The 17097-nt window shown below is 36.8% G+C and overlaps 1 protein-coding gene across 1 annotated transcript in view; it reads right to left on the reverse strand.

Annotated features, from left to right (window-relative positions):
- DCHS2 (dachsous cadherin-related 2) overlaps window positions 1-17097 on the reverse strand; it is a 1158653-nt gene that overhangs the window by 1116901 nt on the left and 24655 nt on the right. Inside the window, exon 2 of the mRNA XM_044062423.1 lies at window positions 6391-6582. Coding sequence (XP_043918358.1) covers window positions 6391-6582 — 192 coding nt within the window. The remainder of the gene's footprint in view (window positions 1-6390; window positions 6583-17097) is intronic.

Raw genomic sequence — 17097 nt, forward strand, 5'->3', positions numbered from 1 at the left:
GGTGGAATCCTTCAAAGCCCCCGGGCCTGTGGAAAATATGGCCCAGACCGCAGAATCCTTTATAAATGCATTCTATGAACACCTTCAGGAATGCATGGATCATGCAATCCCAAATAAAACCAAGACCCAATCCTCCAAAGGCAGATGTCCTGTCTGGTGGACCCCAGCCATAAACAAACTATACAATAGAAGGAGGAAGCTACTACATGATAGAGCAAAATCCCAGAAATGGAAGGCATCTCTGATCAGTATTAGCAAAAAACTATGGGCACTCATAAAATTGTCTAAGGCCAGCTTCGAGAGAAAAATTGCACAGGACACTAAGGATAATCACAAGGCTTTCTTTAGTTATGTTAGGAACCTGGGTGGGAATTCCCAGATATGCTCAGAATTAGTCCAAAATGACAAAAAATACACTGAACCCACAGACATTGCCAACATCCTAGCTGACAGGTTCAGAGCAAACTTCTCCCCCCCTCCTCACCAAAATGGCAAATATCTATCCCAGCAGAGTGCTGCCCCCCTGATTTCTCAGATGCTCAGGTATGAGCTGCCCTCTCCAAAGCAAAAAACACAGCATCAATGGGACCAGATGGCGTCCCGGGCTGCGTCCTACATGAACTCCAAGAAGAGCTAAACCCAAACTTAAAACTACTGTTCAATCTCAGCCTTACTACAGGATATGTACCCAAAGAGTGGCATACAGCAACAGTGGTCCCTCTCCACAAAGGTGGTGCCTCAATGGATCCTGGAAACTATCGCCCCATAAGCCTGACTAGCTTGGTCTGCAAAGCTATGGAAAGGATCATCATGGACCTCATAAATAAAGATATTGGGGACCTACAGACACTGGATCCTACCCAGTTCGGCTTTGTTAAGGGCAGATCCTGCCTCTTAAACCTGGCTGATTTCTTTGAAACAGTCACCAAGGCCATTGACGAGGGGAAGGTGGTCCACACAGCCTATCTGGACCTCGCAAAAGCCTTCGATACAATACCCCATTCGGGCATTATAGATAAGCTCACCAGCTTAAATATAAACCCCTATGTCACTAGATGGGTTGCAAACTGGCTCAAGGACAGAACCCACATGGTTAGAATTGCTGAAGCCATGTCAGCCTCCAAACCAGTTACAAGTGGCATCCCACAAGGCTCAGTCCTGGGACCTCTCTTGTTCGGTATATATTTCTCGGAGGTACAGGCCAACATGGAAGGACTGTGGCTGACCAAGTTCGCAGATGACTGCAAACTGGGCGCCATAATCGACTCTCCAGCCGACACAAGCATCCTCCAAAAGGGCCTCATAGAAACAGACAACTGGTGCCAGAGCCATGGCCTCAAGCTAAATGCCAAAAAGTATATAGTCATCCCCTTTGGCAAAAACAAAGTGCCCACAAATTACCACATAGGTGGTAATCCATTAAGTACAGAAGAAGTAATTAGGGACCTGGGGACCCAAGTTGATAGCAATCTCTCATTTGACAACCACATGGCCAAAGTGTTAGAAAAACATTTTATATAGCCCACCTAATCATGAAGGGATTCACATCTAGATCAGGGGAGGTCATCGTGCCACTTTACTCATCCCTCATCAGATCCATAATTGAGTACAATGCCCCTTTTGGGATGTACCTTACCAGACACCTGCAGCAACTGGAAAGACCCCAAAAGTACCTCACCAAGAGGATCAAAGGGCTCAAACAGATGCCATATGCTGCCCGGTTAAAGAAACTCCAGCTCTACTCAGTGGCATACCGCCTGCTCAGAGGCGATCTGTGCCTGACATATAAAGCCATGTCCAACCCGGAATTAATGGACATGCTGCACCTCAGAAAATCCAAATCCCATCGAGCTACGCGCTCGACAGACTTGAACCTCAGCACTGAAATAAATAGGACATGCTGGAGGGACAGATTCATAACCCAGATGCTCCCTTCACTCTGGAATAAAATCCCAGTCCAGGTTAGGCAGAGTCCCTCATTGACTCTCTTCAAGAGGAATCTTGATGAGTGGATGGGAGATCATAGGTTTACCCCGGGTATCACTTCTGTGTCACTGTTAGACAGAGGCACAGTATACTAACCTCGAAAAAGGGCATAGCAAAATTAATTTAAAATGGGTGGTGAAAGCCAAACACACTCTGGTTAGGCTTATAAATGCCCTAGGGCAGATAGCCTAGTATGAACCTATGAAACACTAGTGTAAAATCCCAAGAATTTTATTGAAGTTAGCACTTTCGTTTGGTATTACCAAACGTCTTCAGACACCATATACTTGTTCATACTCACTTAAATACTCTGATGTCATATAAACAATTAACTCAGCAGCCAATCACAAAACTGTTAAACAAATAAAAAACACCTTTCAATAAAGCAACATTAAGAAATAAATAAGAAATACTTTATATACATACAAATGTTCAATTAAAAAATACACAAAATATACAAAATATACATCAAGGATACACCAGAATAACAAATAAAACATACATATAAACCCACTGATGATGTTTTAATTACTAATTAAAATATAGAACCATAGTGACACCTCACTTTATATATCAAAAACTTTTAACTTTAATAAGCTTGAAATGGAAATTGTTTCATTTAAGCCTGGTGGTCGATTAGAATTTAAATATATTTGCCTCCAGACTTCTTTTTCTTCTAAAAACAGCTTCCATGGTGCCCCTCTCCCTTCACTCTTGACTTGTAACACTGCAAATTTGAAAGAATGCTGGGGAAATATTTTAATATGTCTGTATAAAGCATTGGTTTCATTGTGATACATTATTTCATAACAGTGTTCATATATTCTCTTGGCTAATTTTCACTCAGTCTTCCCAACATAAAATGCAGTACATTAGGAGCACAATGGTATGCAAACCACAGCTCGAGAATGACAACTGTACCTGGCTTTTATGTCGGGACCTACTACAGTGAATTCTGAAATATGGAGACTTAATGTTCAAAAGACTGAACTTTCATGTACTAAGTCTGAGATGCCATTTCTAGGAATATTCCCTTTTCTCTGAGGCATGGCGATCTCGGAGTTGGTATATATAAGTTCAGGCAATGGCAAAAGAAGTTTGAAGGAGAAGACCAATTTTCGAGATTTGTTCTTCTCCTGTGTTTTCAGTCTTTTTTTTCCAGCTTGTCAACACTTGGCATTTTGAGTGCCGACATTTCAGTGGAAGCCTTTTTGAAGTTGTCTAGTAAACATTATATGACCAACATACTAGTGGCACCAATAATTTAAGGAAATTATTATACTGTCTCTGTGAGTCAGGCTAAGGTGAGCAATTATCCTCAGGTGGTTCAGGTTTTGGTTCATACTCCACCCCCATACTTCACAATTGTGTAGATTTTGGAGGACCCACCTACAATTTGTTCTCCAAGTTTTGCTCCACCCCCTCCTAAATTTGCAAATTATTTTGAGAAGTTATACATTAAAAGGACTAACATTTAAAAAGTACCCTATTTTGAGGCCTTTCTCCTAGTTATAATTTGTTTTGTCATTTTCTTTTAAAAATAGAAGTTATTTTTGTTTTTGGACAATGCTGCAGGATAAAACAAAATGAAGTATTTGATTTAATAAGAACTGAGAATTGTTTAAGCAGTCTGCTGTAAGACTACACTTTTTAATGGCACAAAGGAAATTAACAGATCCTGGCCTAGTAATGTAGTTCAAATATTATTTTTACAGTACTCATTCCATGCAAGATATTTTTATCTTTTGGTAGTACATTATTTTTTCTAATTATACACCTTGTCAAATAAATGATCTCCATAGCTCTCAATCTTTCATCTGCAAAATGTGGAACACTACCTGCCATAATGTAGAACAAATGGGCAAAATATGGACTTTCACTATGAGTGGACGAAAGCAAATGCACAGAGAATCGGAATCCCCAAATGCACCCAATGGAAAAAAATTTAAAAAATGTAAGAATGTGTGCAGGCTGCAAGTCCTTCAAACCTTCAAGCTTACATATACCAACTCCAGGGTCACACCAGCTTGAAGAAGGGGAACACTTCCCCAAAAAGGGCATCACTGCCAGCACAACTTGCTGACAGTGGTTTCCTATGAAGGAGCTCTGCTTGCATATGGACTGAACCTCAGGCAACTGCAGGTTGAGTGTTCAATCTTTGTCAACTAGTAGGTTACAGAATATGGGCCATTTACAAACAACTTCAACCAGGAGGCTCACAACTTGGTTATTAGCTGTTTATATTAACTTAAAATTAGTTATTTGAATGCATTAATACTGATTCAGCAATATTCAGTACCACTGTCATGAATATTTATTAAAAATGATAATGAATTTGTGTTAAACCATTCCAAAGTAGAATAGTATAAAACACCCATTTTTAAAAGACTCGGAATAAGTAATATTCTTCTTAATGAGACACAGCTAAGATATTTGACTGTCTTAGACTCTCAGTGGCTGATGGTTACTTATTGAATTATTTTACAATTTATACTGCCTAGTAATGGACACCACCTTGCTAGAACTCATGACTCTGGACTAGAAGTGTTTTTATAAATGTGAAATATCCTTACCAACATCATTAATTTTTAAAGGTTTGAATGCTTTTTTTTCCCTGCATGTAATAGACAGATTATAGCTTCTAAGTCTCTTATACACGCCTTCTCTCTCTGAGATGCTTGATCATGACAGCTCCTCCAATTGTCGGGCCCATTGTGGTGACACTACGAGTAAAATAAAAGCTTTAAATTTCATAAAAATCAGAAAGTGCTGTTAAGCTGGTACAGACGTGAAAAGATTGTGACCATGTACACAAGGTCACAGCAGAGAAAAGGGGGATGCAACCCATGCCCCAGCCTAAATCTACTATCACTGTGTGTAGATGTGATACAAAGATCAGTGAATAGTAGACATAAGGAACTTTCACCTTATCCCCATCGTTGTGCAGTCTTAGTGTTGGTATATTTACAGTTGCTAATGTGTGGCAAATACTTTTTTTTTTACTGACCAGTTTGATGGATCATGTGGTCAGTGCAATTTTTTCACAGAGTAAGGTTCCTGAGAATTTCTTTTCATGGATCTAAGTTTGGCCTCACTGAGATAGGTATGTTTTTGCTAAACAAACAAAAGAATATTCTCAATTATTTCTTGTTATTTTTGACACCTTACAGTTGTTGTTGTTTGTCTTTTGGCTTTTCCCAGTTAGGGGTCACCACAGCAGAACTCCGGTCTGCTAATGATTGGCAGTAGATTTTTTACGAACGCCAAGGTGCCAGCTCGACGTTCAACCTTCAATGAAGGCATGCCCATTTACGCATGTCTTTCAAACGCCCACCCAACCGCAGTACCAGTATCTAAACCAGATAAGTTAAAAATTCAGTTATGATGGGCCAGCATGGACATTTGTCACCAGACAACACTGAAGTAGCAATGAACTATCTAGAACCTACAAGTGGGGGTAGAACTGAATGGTCCTCCCATTATGTTCAGCATCTTTTACACAGTATGATCCTTCAGATGATTCAGAAATATTAAAATACTAGTTTTGTTCCTGTGAAAATACCACTAAAGATTTTTGTCATTGATTTATTTGTATTGCCAATTACCTGGCAAATATAATAGCTTAACTTTTCCTACTTGCTCATTCCATGGAGACAGTTTTGGAAATTAGCTCTCTATAACATATCCACTATCTCTAGAAATTTTCATTTGTGCATCTTTAAGGCATGCACTATGTTCTAAAAGTGATTTCCTTTTGGTAGCAAAATCTGATGCATGCAGGACCTTTGAAACGTTCACAGCTTACATCCAACTCAAGCAGGTTTTTTTCCTGGTACCTTGTAATATGTGTCTCAGTAGTAATCTGCATACTTTGGAGTCCAGTTAGTGCTTGCATGTTATCTGCATATTACTAAATGTTCAGAATTCAGACGCAAATGTTCAGCTAATATAAGGAAAAACAAAAATGTATAATTAAGAAAACCCTGCACTATGAAGTAGTTTACGAAGTAACCAGGATGGAGTGAGATGGATTTCTGCTGAAGTGTTGTTGTCTCTATCTTCAACATATGGCTTATATACCTATCCACAGCTGAGTGTGTGTGCTGCAAGGCAAAGAAATGTTACCCAGATTCCAGTATTTTGACTATCCAGTGTAATATGACACGCTGAACCTTCAAGCTTTATTCTTTCATTTTATTCTAAATTACTTACTATCTTTCTCAGTTAAACTATTTCATTCTCACTGTCCACTGTAACAGTGGCAGTCAGCATTAATGAACAGTTTATGCAAATGATCTGATGTATGTTTGCTAAACGTAGTATCAAAAAGTTAATTATGCTGATTGCCTTGCAGTCTTATTTTAATTTTACTTCTAAAGTAAATGAAATAAAAGTTTTACTTACTCCGTCTTCAGCTTTTACCAAACAACTGTAGCACTGTGGACCACTTTCTCTATCAATATCCAATAACACACAGACTTGACCAGTGTGAGGCTCAACTCTGAAGTTCTGTGGCCTTCCATAATTACTGAAACCATCAACAAGAGAGTACCATATTTTTCCATATTGACCACTGTCTGAATCCATTGCTGAGACCTTTAGAAAACAACAGATCATATTAACATTATTAAAACACAGAACCTTATTTTTAAGACAACATAAGTGCTACTATGAAATTAAAAAGCAGCTCATACATCAATATAGCTTTTATCCTGTCACTTATTTCATTCACTCCAATGGAGCTTAGGAAGTTTGCACTATAACTTCCAATGGACAGAGCCTAAGCACTTTGACAGAATCAAATTACGTCCTCACATTTCAAACAAATGTTCATATCTCTGGAACCGCAGGTGTTATGAAAGAAGTATAAATGGCCAACTCTTTAGCACAAACTATTTTTATGGTAGTAGTGTTCTTTAGGTTCTAGGACTTAAAGTGAATTTTATAAGTTACAGTTAACACAGTAATCATTACATGTGTAATATTTTGTAAACAATTTACAATATCTCAGCAACCATTGAAATTACACACATAATGTCAGCAGCATTTTGTTCATTGAGATGAGCGCTTTCATATGAAGCTAAGGAGTTTTGTCTGTGTTACTTGATTATTGATATATTTAGAAAAATTTGAACATTACATCTATATAAATTAATATCATAAAAATAACATTTAATATCTCTTACCTGCACTAGACATAGATCAGATATTAATGCAGTTGAGTTTGCCATTGTGTAAGCTTTAAAATATATTTTTAAAACCTTGTATATAGCATGGCTTTGGAATTATTGATGCAAATATGAACAAGCAACATTTGACGCCTGGAGGCGTTAGTAGGAGTGAACTGAAGATGCACCTGGAGGCATCATTTGGCTGTAATGTTAATTAATCTATACTTTAATTATATAGTCCCACTTAATAACAGCAATGTAACTATATACAGCAAACATGCAAGTGTACTACAGTTACTGTCGCATATAATATATAATTAAATTATTTCTAGTAAAATTGAGAAGATGCAACAAATAAGCTTATCTGCACAAGGAAGAGAAATAATTCTGGAAAATCATCATCACAAATGACTGAAAGCTTAAGTTTTTAAGTAAAGCAGCTTTCAAAAAACTAGCAAATGAACAATCAGACAGCACAGGATATATCTGACCTTCATACAGCTGGTCGGTAGTTTCCCACAGCAATATCTCAGTCCTCAGTCATGGCATGAATTTTATTTCAATATACATTTACCTTTAGTCAGTTGCTGTAGTTTGTCAACCTCAAAAATAATAACCACACCATAAATGTGGGAAAAACAGCAAAAGTCCAGATAAAATTGCACAGATTTATTACAAATAGTTAATGGGCTTTCGTCCCCAAGTGAAACTTCTTCAATTCTGAAGAAGTCCCACTAGGAAATGAAAGTGCTTAACTGTCTATAATAAATCTTGTGGAATTTTTTCTGGACTTTTGCTGTTTTTTCCACATTTTTGGTGTGGTTATTAGTTGGATTATTGTTTGTCTGAACATCAAAAATAATGTCATGTCCATTTATACTGCAAACTCTGAATTACTCCTATTAGTTGGCTGGATATCTCATTATCCTGCAGTGAAGACACCTAAGTAGACATGGTAGGTCAAATGTGCACAAGGATCAGTTTGTCCAAAGAAACGTAAGCAGCCTCTGTGTTCATAGCATTGTGCATCACAGTATTACCATTTTTGTTTCTGACCCAGGACTCGTGTAATATTGATTCACTTCCCACCAAAGGAATAAGCACAAGAAGGTGAGAACATGGAAATATACTATAATCTTAAGAAGTGATTCATCTCAAATAACTTTCTTCTAGTAAACAATGTAGTGACTTACTAGTTTATCTTGCTGTCCTACAGAAAAAATAACCATATGTAGCACATTTTAATCTCATTTAGAAGTAATACATTGCCAGCTAAATATGACAAAGGCAAAAGCCTTTTAGATCTCCTGCAGTCATTTGTCATTATATCTTAAACGTTTATTCAATTTGGTAGCATCTTCCCACTCTAAAATATTCTGTGGTTAGCTAGCAGCTCACCTTTTTTTTCTTTTATATATTTGATAACTGGTTAAGTCCACTGGACACACATGTCCTCTTTTCAGGGACATCCAGGTGCACTGTCTGGTTAAGTTACTTGCTTTGATTTGCATAGCATGCAAATGAAGGCGGAAGGAATCAAACCCTGTCACTCTGATTGCAGGAAGCAGCACATTAACAGTTTTAAGGCTCAGTCCTCCACACTAACTGCCATGGTTTGCTTACCTGGCCTTCTGTAATTATAACATTGTTTTATCTGATAAGATAAAAAATACACATTTCATACAAATATATTCCCTTACTTCCTACAGACATTTCCAGTTAAAACTGCGTATTCCAAAGCAATTGTAAAAAATCTAAAAGTTTCTTTACAAGGCACACTAATCATATATTAGACCACTTTCTTCAACTTTCTAAACCACTTAACAGAGGGTCATTACTGGATGTCGTCCTCAAAACATTGAATAATTCAAGTATATGATATATTATATTGGCTTAGAAAAATTACTGTACACACTGAAAAAAATCAAGTACAAGAAAACTTGCACAACTTAAGCAAAATTCCTAGAAATATGGAACCCATAGATTAGTAACACTATTAAATATTGAAATGATTACTAGAGTGTCATATTCTGAAGCAGTTTCTGTACACCAAAAACTCCACAGTGCTCCTTTATCTATGTTTATTCTAGCTCAGAGTGTTCCATGGATTAGGATAGGTTACAGCTCCGCTGTGTCCCATTTTTTTTTTAAATGGATGGATGCCATCACTCAAGAAGATTCTATGACAGTAACTGTTGGGTCCCTAGGATACTTTGGTTACTTTTAGACTGCTGAGAATAAAAATCTGTTCTTCAGCTGTCATACTGCTTTGAGGAGGTCTGGAGCATTCTTTTCACCTCTGTACACATAGTAGCTATGGTTACTCAAACTTCCATAGAAAATTACCATTGACACCTTACAAGGTGAGTGAATGAAAAGTGAACATGTATGGTTTATTGATGGATAGCCATGATATTGCTGACACTGTTGCAAATGTTTAGGTTAAAAATGAGCATTTTCATGGAATGTTAATTGTATAGCAGGCAGATTACATGAAAATCAAGTTTATATAAAGAGGTTGCTGCAAGCCAGAGTTGTCTGAACTTCTAGACTTTCTGATTCATAAAGAAAGGGATTATGTGTAGATGTAGGCATGTCATTGTCCCCCTCAACTCAGCCCTAATAAGGCCAGTAATTGAATATAACTCCCCCTTTGGCATGTATTTGTCCAGACACATGCAACAACTGGAATGTCCACAGAGATACCTTACTAAAAAGATACAAGGTCTAAACAAAATGTCCTATATGGATCAACTCAAAGCCTTACCACTGTACTCAGTAAACTACGGACTGCTAAGTGGTGACCTGTGTCGGGCATACAATGCATCCTCCAACTCATTACTGATGGATTTACTGCACATCAGTAAGTCAAACGGCATCAGAAATACTTGGTCTATGAATCTAAACTTCTTCTGCAACATCAACAGAACAGTTTGGAGGGATAGGCATATTTCACAGAGGAAACCACTGCTATGGAGCAGACACCCCACTCTCATAAAATAAAGTTCATCCCTGTCCATTTTCAAGCACAGCTTAGATTTGCGGATGGGAAACAGAACATTTACACCAGGACTCCCCCTTTACTACTAATGGACAGAGGCAGCTCCAGAATGCTTTATTGCATGCACGGGTCCCCTCAAATTATCTATGGTATGATTCAGGTTTTTCTCGTTAGGGGTAATATACAATTATCGACCATGGGATGGGTAAGGCCAATCTATAACTAAATGGGAAAGGTTATTTTGAGCAAAAACAGGGAAACTGGCTAGGCTTAAAATGGCTCACAAGGGAAGCTAGCCTAGTACTTACCTACTCTCTGGCATGGACACTATAGTGCAGCATGGGGGGTGCTATAATCATAAGTGTGCTGCCTTCTGATGAGATGTTAAACTGAATCACCATCTTTCAGAGATGTAAAAGATCCCATACTTATAGAAAAGAGTAGTGAAAGTTCCCCAGTAACCTGGCCAAATTTCTCCAAGTCAGTATGAATACCATTTCGGGCATCCCTGAAAAGAGACCACTGGTCTAATGTGACTAATCCAGTTAATAAAGTGTAAATAAAATAAATAAATAAAATACGTTGAGATTAGAAATACTAGCAAATCAATAAACCCAGATCAAGCAGCTGTTATTAAACTGCAGCCTTAGGCATGGGCAGAATTTGAAGAGGTCATGGAGAAAGGCAACCATGTGACTTTAAAAGTGTTCTGACAAGCCATTCTGTGCCTCAAAAGGGAAACACAGAATTTCAAATGTTGACCACTACTTGGAAGACTTTCATGAGGTAGAAGGAATGTTCTGAAGAGCCTTATACATCCCAGTGAAAGGCCCGCCTCTGGGGAGATAGTAAATGGAATCAATGGTTTGGGGTTCAGCACTGCAACTAAAGTCATTGCATTGCTTAGATCCCTCTACAATGGTAGGTTTGTAGGTGTAGGTGCCATCCTCTTTTTAGAAACTCTAAAGGTATTGGACATGTTGGGTTAGCAAAGCTAAGGCATCTCTTCACTTTATATGAAAGGTGCAAACAGTACTAAAAGACAAACTCAGGTCTTAATCCCTTTTTTAGGAAGGGGACCAGTGGGTGTGGTCCAACTACAAGGAAACCATTCTCCTCAGCTTCCCTGAAAAGGGCTTTATCGAAATGTCAGAGATGAGGTTTCAGCTGAATGTCGTACTTCACATTCAGAAGAAATAGTCCAAAAGTACAGATTCCGCCCAGGCTGTTAATCAAAGGACCAATATTTCAGCTTTGTAAAGCTGTGTGAAGGGGTAAGAAAGATACAACTGTTCAAAAGTGTATCATTGTTTAAGTTCTCCAAATCTTTTGGGTTTCTAATACCATGACAGGAATGGAGTTAATTCCTAAAAAGTATGATTAAAGTTCATGAAATAAGTCATCTTTGATGTCAGCCAGAAGAGCTCTTTGCAGGACCTGCAATGTGCCCAGTAATGATTCTTGTAATTCATATGGCGTTACATGTATCAGTAACATATCTAAGCATGATTGCAAATTATTTTTTATAAGATTCATTGCTCCTACTACTACTTGAACTGTCTGGGTATCTTTCTTTCACATTGCCCTAGTTTCTATCTGCAAATCCTAGTATTTTATGACTTTGTGTCTCTCTGTACTTAAGACACTGTAGTCACTGGCTGTAGCAATTTCAATAATCAATGCTACTTTTGTCTGTTTTTCGTGGACCACTATATTATCTATTTTTGAACTGTTGGTAATGGATGATCCCATGTGACATAATCTCATGTTTCCAGTGCTTTTCAGCTACTTCAGTATTATGTTTGCACAATCCCCAATTCCACAGTCTTGCCACATTATTATGCCTTTCAGTATACAGTACTTCTGCTATCAGTATATCACAACCAGAAACAAGATGTGCAACTGTTTCCAATTCTGTTTTACAAAACCTAAATTTGTCTATTTCTCCTACTTGTTCATTGGACTTTGTAAACCAACAAGTACTTCGTCCACTGTCTTGGGCCATCAATATTAACCTTTCATCTCTTGGTTTAAATTCACCTCTCCTTAACCATTCCTGCATGCAATTCTGATCAACATGAGGTTGTCCCAAAATTTTTCTATACTTGCAACTATATTCATACATTTTCCACATTTCTTGTCTTCTTATCTGATCCTTTACCTTATATTCTTTCTTTTGATTTTTGGTACATTCAGTTGCTGCTTGATTTTTATCTACTTCTGGTTTGATTTCCATTCCTGCATGATGCCGATATGCTTCTGCTAAACTAAGCAGGAAGTCATCTTAGATTTATTCTCCTCATCTTTCAAAACTTTCACTATGTTTGGGTCTTGTGAGGTCAGTAGATATGTATGCAGTCCTACTATTGTAGATCTATACATGTAGTCAATTTCGAGGAGGCCCATAGCTCCTTCAGAATGGAAATATATAATCTTGGTATGCACTGCTTTTTATAAATCAGTTAATGAACATGAAACATCCTTGTTTACCTGTTCAAACTATCCAGTACCTTTTGGGGCCAGTCAGTCACTCCAAAACTGCAAGCTAGGACAGGAAGAGAAAACTGGTTTATAGTTTAGACTTTATTTCTACATGTCAATGCCGCTTTTAGTATTAAAGTTTTCCAAAATATTTCTTACTATTTTATTTGCATTTATTCATGTTTTATTGCTGATCCTTCATCAATCCCCAAATATTATACACTCCATCTTGTTCAAGTTCTTTTATATCATATCCCTGTCCCAAACTGATCTTTTCTTGGTGCTGCTTTAAAGGTTGCTTTTGCACATTTATCAAGACCAAAGGACATTCTTATATCATCTGAAAACGTTTTGACCACTTGCAGTTGTGTTTTCAGTTCCTCACCTGATGAACTATACCATTTTAAATCATCTACAAAAAGAAGATGATAAGTCTTTACACTTTGTTGTTTTCTAGGAGCTAAATTACAGCCATGACCTAATCTGTTAAGTAGACAGCTTAATGGGTTAAGGGCAAGATAAAAGAGCAGCGGTGACAGCGAGTCACCCTGGAATATTTCCCTTTGAATTTTTATCCCTAGAATAATTATTTTCCCTTTATCATGGCTTAACTGTAAAGTGGTTTACCACTGTTTCATGGTCGCAGTAATATAATCAATCAGTATACAGTGTATCTTGTATATTTTTAATCACTCTTTATCCATGAATGTGGGATACCATCCAATGCTTTTTTGTAGTCTATCCATGCTATACTTTGATTCTTCCCCTTTTTACAGTTCTTCATTATAACTTTATTTAACATCAAATGATCGTTTGTTCCATATGACTTTCTTTTATTACCTTTTTGTTCTATTGCCATAATTTTGTTTTCGTCTAAATGACTATAAACTCTGTCGGCATCAATTACAGTGTATAGTTTGTACATCATCAGAAGGTAAGTTATTGGTCTATAGTTTTTAGGGTAGCTTGCAGGTTCACTCTTATGTAGGAGCATTGTTTTTCCTGTTATTTTCCAGGTTGGCGTCTGCTCAAGGTGCGCCTATAAACAGTTCTTACTCATGGCTAAATCTGCGTGCAAGGATGTTAATAATTTTAACCAGAAGTTAGATACTGCATCTGGGCCTGAGGTTTTCCCATTAGAGGCTTTTTTAACACTGTTTCAATCTCTCTGGCTGTTACTTCATCCCATTCCATATCCTTTGCCTTTGAACTTCTTATTCTTTCTTTTACTTTTTCTGTCCATTTAGCATCTTTGTTATGTTCCACAGGATCTTCATAAATACTTCTCCAAAATGTAGCTATTCTTTTTTTAGCGGTCTTTCAATTCCTTTTACCTTGTTAACCAAATCTCTCTAAAACTTTTTGGGTCATCAATAAATTGCTTATTTTGTACTTTTCCTTTATATTTATCTGCGTATCTTCTAAGGTTTTCCACTTGTGGTGCGATTTTTAGTTTGTTATTTGCGATAGTGCATGATAGATTCTGATCCATTATAATACTGTGCATTGATTTTATCATGTCTATCTTTCTATGTATTTTTGTTGATCTGTTCTCTCTTCTGTACTCTTCTAACAGTAGCACTTCTTGTCTTACTTGCTTTATAGTTTTCTCTATTCGATACGTCCATGATAGTATTCAATTTCTCCCCTTCCTTTCCCAAACCACTCTGTGTTCTTGTGGTAGAATTTTATCTGTTATTAATTTAGCTGCACAGTAACATATCTGGTTTACTTCTGTTATATGGTATGGATCTCTATGGGCCGTCCTAATTACTGTGTTCATTTGTTTTATCAAACTTCTGACTTTTTGGGTTTTATTGACCTCCTGCAGTCTATTTCTTTCTTTGATTTTAATATGTCTACCTATTTCTATTAAAATCAAGCAACTTTTCTCTTAGCTCATTTTCTTGTAAACCAAGGAAAATTTTTTGTTCTACATTTCCTGTAGGCATTCTATAGAAAGTTGTATAATGTCCTATGGCACATTCTCTTCAGTTTCATCCTGTGTCATCCATTGCTCTGTCATATGGGAACTTACTGGCCTATCACTCCTCAACATTCACTGTGTCAGAGTTGCCACAGTTTCCTGTTCCTTCCCTTGCTGTCCAGCTTCAAGTGAATGTTTATAATGGTTTCTTGTGAAAGGCTCCAAAATATCTTCATATGGCAACTAACCAGTCACTTCCCGTTCCACTGGTTTCTTCTTAATTTGGATGTCCATTGTTCTATCCTGCTGTGGTGCTTTCTGGGTTAGATTTTCTGCACTGAATCATTTACTTTGCAGGCACTCCATAACCTCAATTTCTATTTCTTAAAATTCTCCATTACTAATCTTCTTTCCTACTTTTCCTCTTTGTCTTCTTATTTTTTTTGTATTGGAAAGTTTTCCATGTCCAGATTCCTTTGCCTGTATTTCTCTTCAAATATATTTGGTGCTACTCTTTTTGTACTGATTAGTTTTGTTTTCTTCTTTGCATAAATATTACACCATATTAAACCTCTTTTTCTTTCCCATGTCCATATTTCTTCTTCAGATCTCTCCTGATCTTCCTGTTTCTCCTTACCTTGGGGACTCATTCCATCTGTGAAGGCTGCCAGCCTAGCCAGATAGAATTTTGGAGATAATTATGTTATCTGTAAATATTAATGTAACAACAGTACACTCTGCTGGCAGAAAGCTGACCAAGTTAAGCATGCTGTGACCCTTTGATCTAAAGTCGTCTCCAGCCTGTCTAGATGAAGACATTCTTTCTATTGTTTTAACCAAGAATAAAATTGCTAGATTTAAACATGCAAATGTATGTTTATTGCTCTGCTTCCTGACCAGCTGCAAGATAACACAAGGAGATGTTAAGAATGTAAATGTAGTTTCTGTTAGCCTGGGAACCCAGGGAAGTGTGAAGAATGAGGTAAGGGGATTTGAATGTGATTTTAAAAACAGAGAGAATCAGAGAGCATCAAGTATTTTTGTCTTGACCATCCAACTCAGCTCTGCCTGTGTTCTATATGTAAGTTATTTTAGAAGTGTGTTTTCTCTTAGAAATAGCTAGAAACTAGAAAGATTAGACTAAGTGTTTTTCTGTGATGTCAGAACCGTATTACTGAATTATTTTAAGTATTTCTCTGTGATCTCTGAACTCTTGACTAGCATTGTGTAGTAAGAAGTATTGTCTTGTTTTTTTATTATTTATTATGAAATATTTTAAAACCTAATCAAATAACTGTAAAACCAGGACCAACACGGCTTCAGGTAAAAACAAATAATAATTTAATGGAGGTAAGCGCTTTCATGCCTCACAGGCACTTCATCAGACAAATGACTACAATGGTAACACCAAATTTATAACAAATCTAATTAATTACACAATCAATTAATGACATAACTTCTTGTCCTTTAGAATTGGCTTTAAAGGCATATAACCATTCAGTCCAGGAGGTTTATGTGCCTGCAGTAATAAAATCCATCTAGTTTCACATTTCTCAATAATATTGTTATCATCCCCGCCCCTCTTATTTATTGCAACACGCTGTAAAACTAAACACTTAAAAGAATTTTCCTTGTGTGCTTGAATATGCCTATAAAATGGACTTGTAGCATCTTTGTTTCTAATATACCCAATATGTTCCAATATTCTCTCTTTCAAACTCCTGCAAGTCTTGCCTACATAAAAACTCCCACATAAAATGCAGTGGGCAAGATAAACTAAATAGCTACTGCAGCAATCAGAATAAAACTTGGTTTAAACACATATTCCAAAACAGGATGTTTAAATACCTTAGCATTAGAAATAAATGGACAAGCTGTACATTTCCTACAGGTAAAAGTGCCATGTTTAGAAAATTGTGGTCCTTTACTCTTAATGTTATTATAACATAGTTGTTGTTTGAGTGACCTAGCATTCTTAAAACAGAATCGTGGACTGTCACCTACTACCTCAAACATCTTATCATCAGAAATGAGGACAGACCAATTTTTTCTAATCACATCACATATATTCCCTACATCACTTGTAAAAGTGATGGTGGGCCTAACATATCTATTATATATGTTGTTCTTCTTCCTCTTATAATTAGTTTTGGAGAAAAAAGGTTTAACTGTTCTATCCTTCTTAACTTGTTTCAACTCTTTGTCACAATACCCCCCTTACTCTCAATTCTTGTTTAAATATTTCTAATGCTTCATGCAACTGTGTTTCCTGTATATGTAGTCTGGATATTATAAGTGTTTGACTCTTTGTTATATTATTAAATACATAACCTGGATGCATGCTATTGCGATATAATAGTGTATTCCTTCTACACGATTGTCTATATATAGAAGTCTCTAGCATGCCTCCATCACCTTTGTCCAGATGTACATATAAGAAATCTATATGTTAAACATGAACATTCTTGGTAAATTTTAAAAAAACTAGTTGTGGATTCTAAATATGTGATGAAACAGTCCAATTCAGATAT

The sequence above is a fragment of the Protopterus annectens genome, chromosome 2.part1, assembly GCF_019279795.1.
Source record: "Protopterus annectens isolate FY-2018-M chromosome 2.part1, PAN1.0, whole genome shotgun sequence".
NCBI classification, from domain to species: domain Eukaryota; kingdom Metazoa; phylum Chordata; order Ceratodontiformes; family Protopteridae; genus Protopterus; species Protopterus annectens.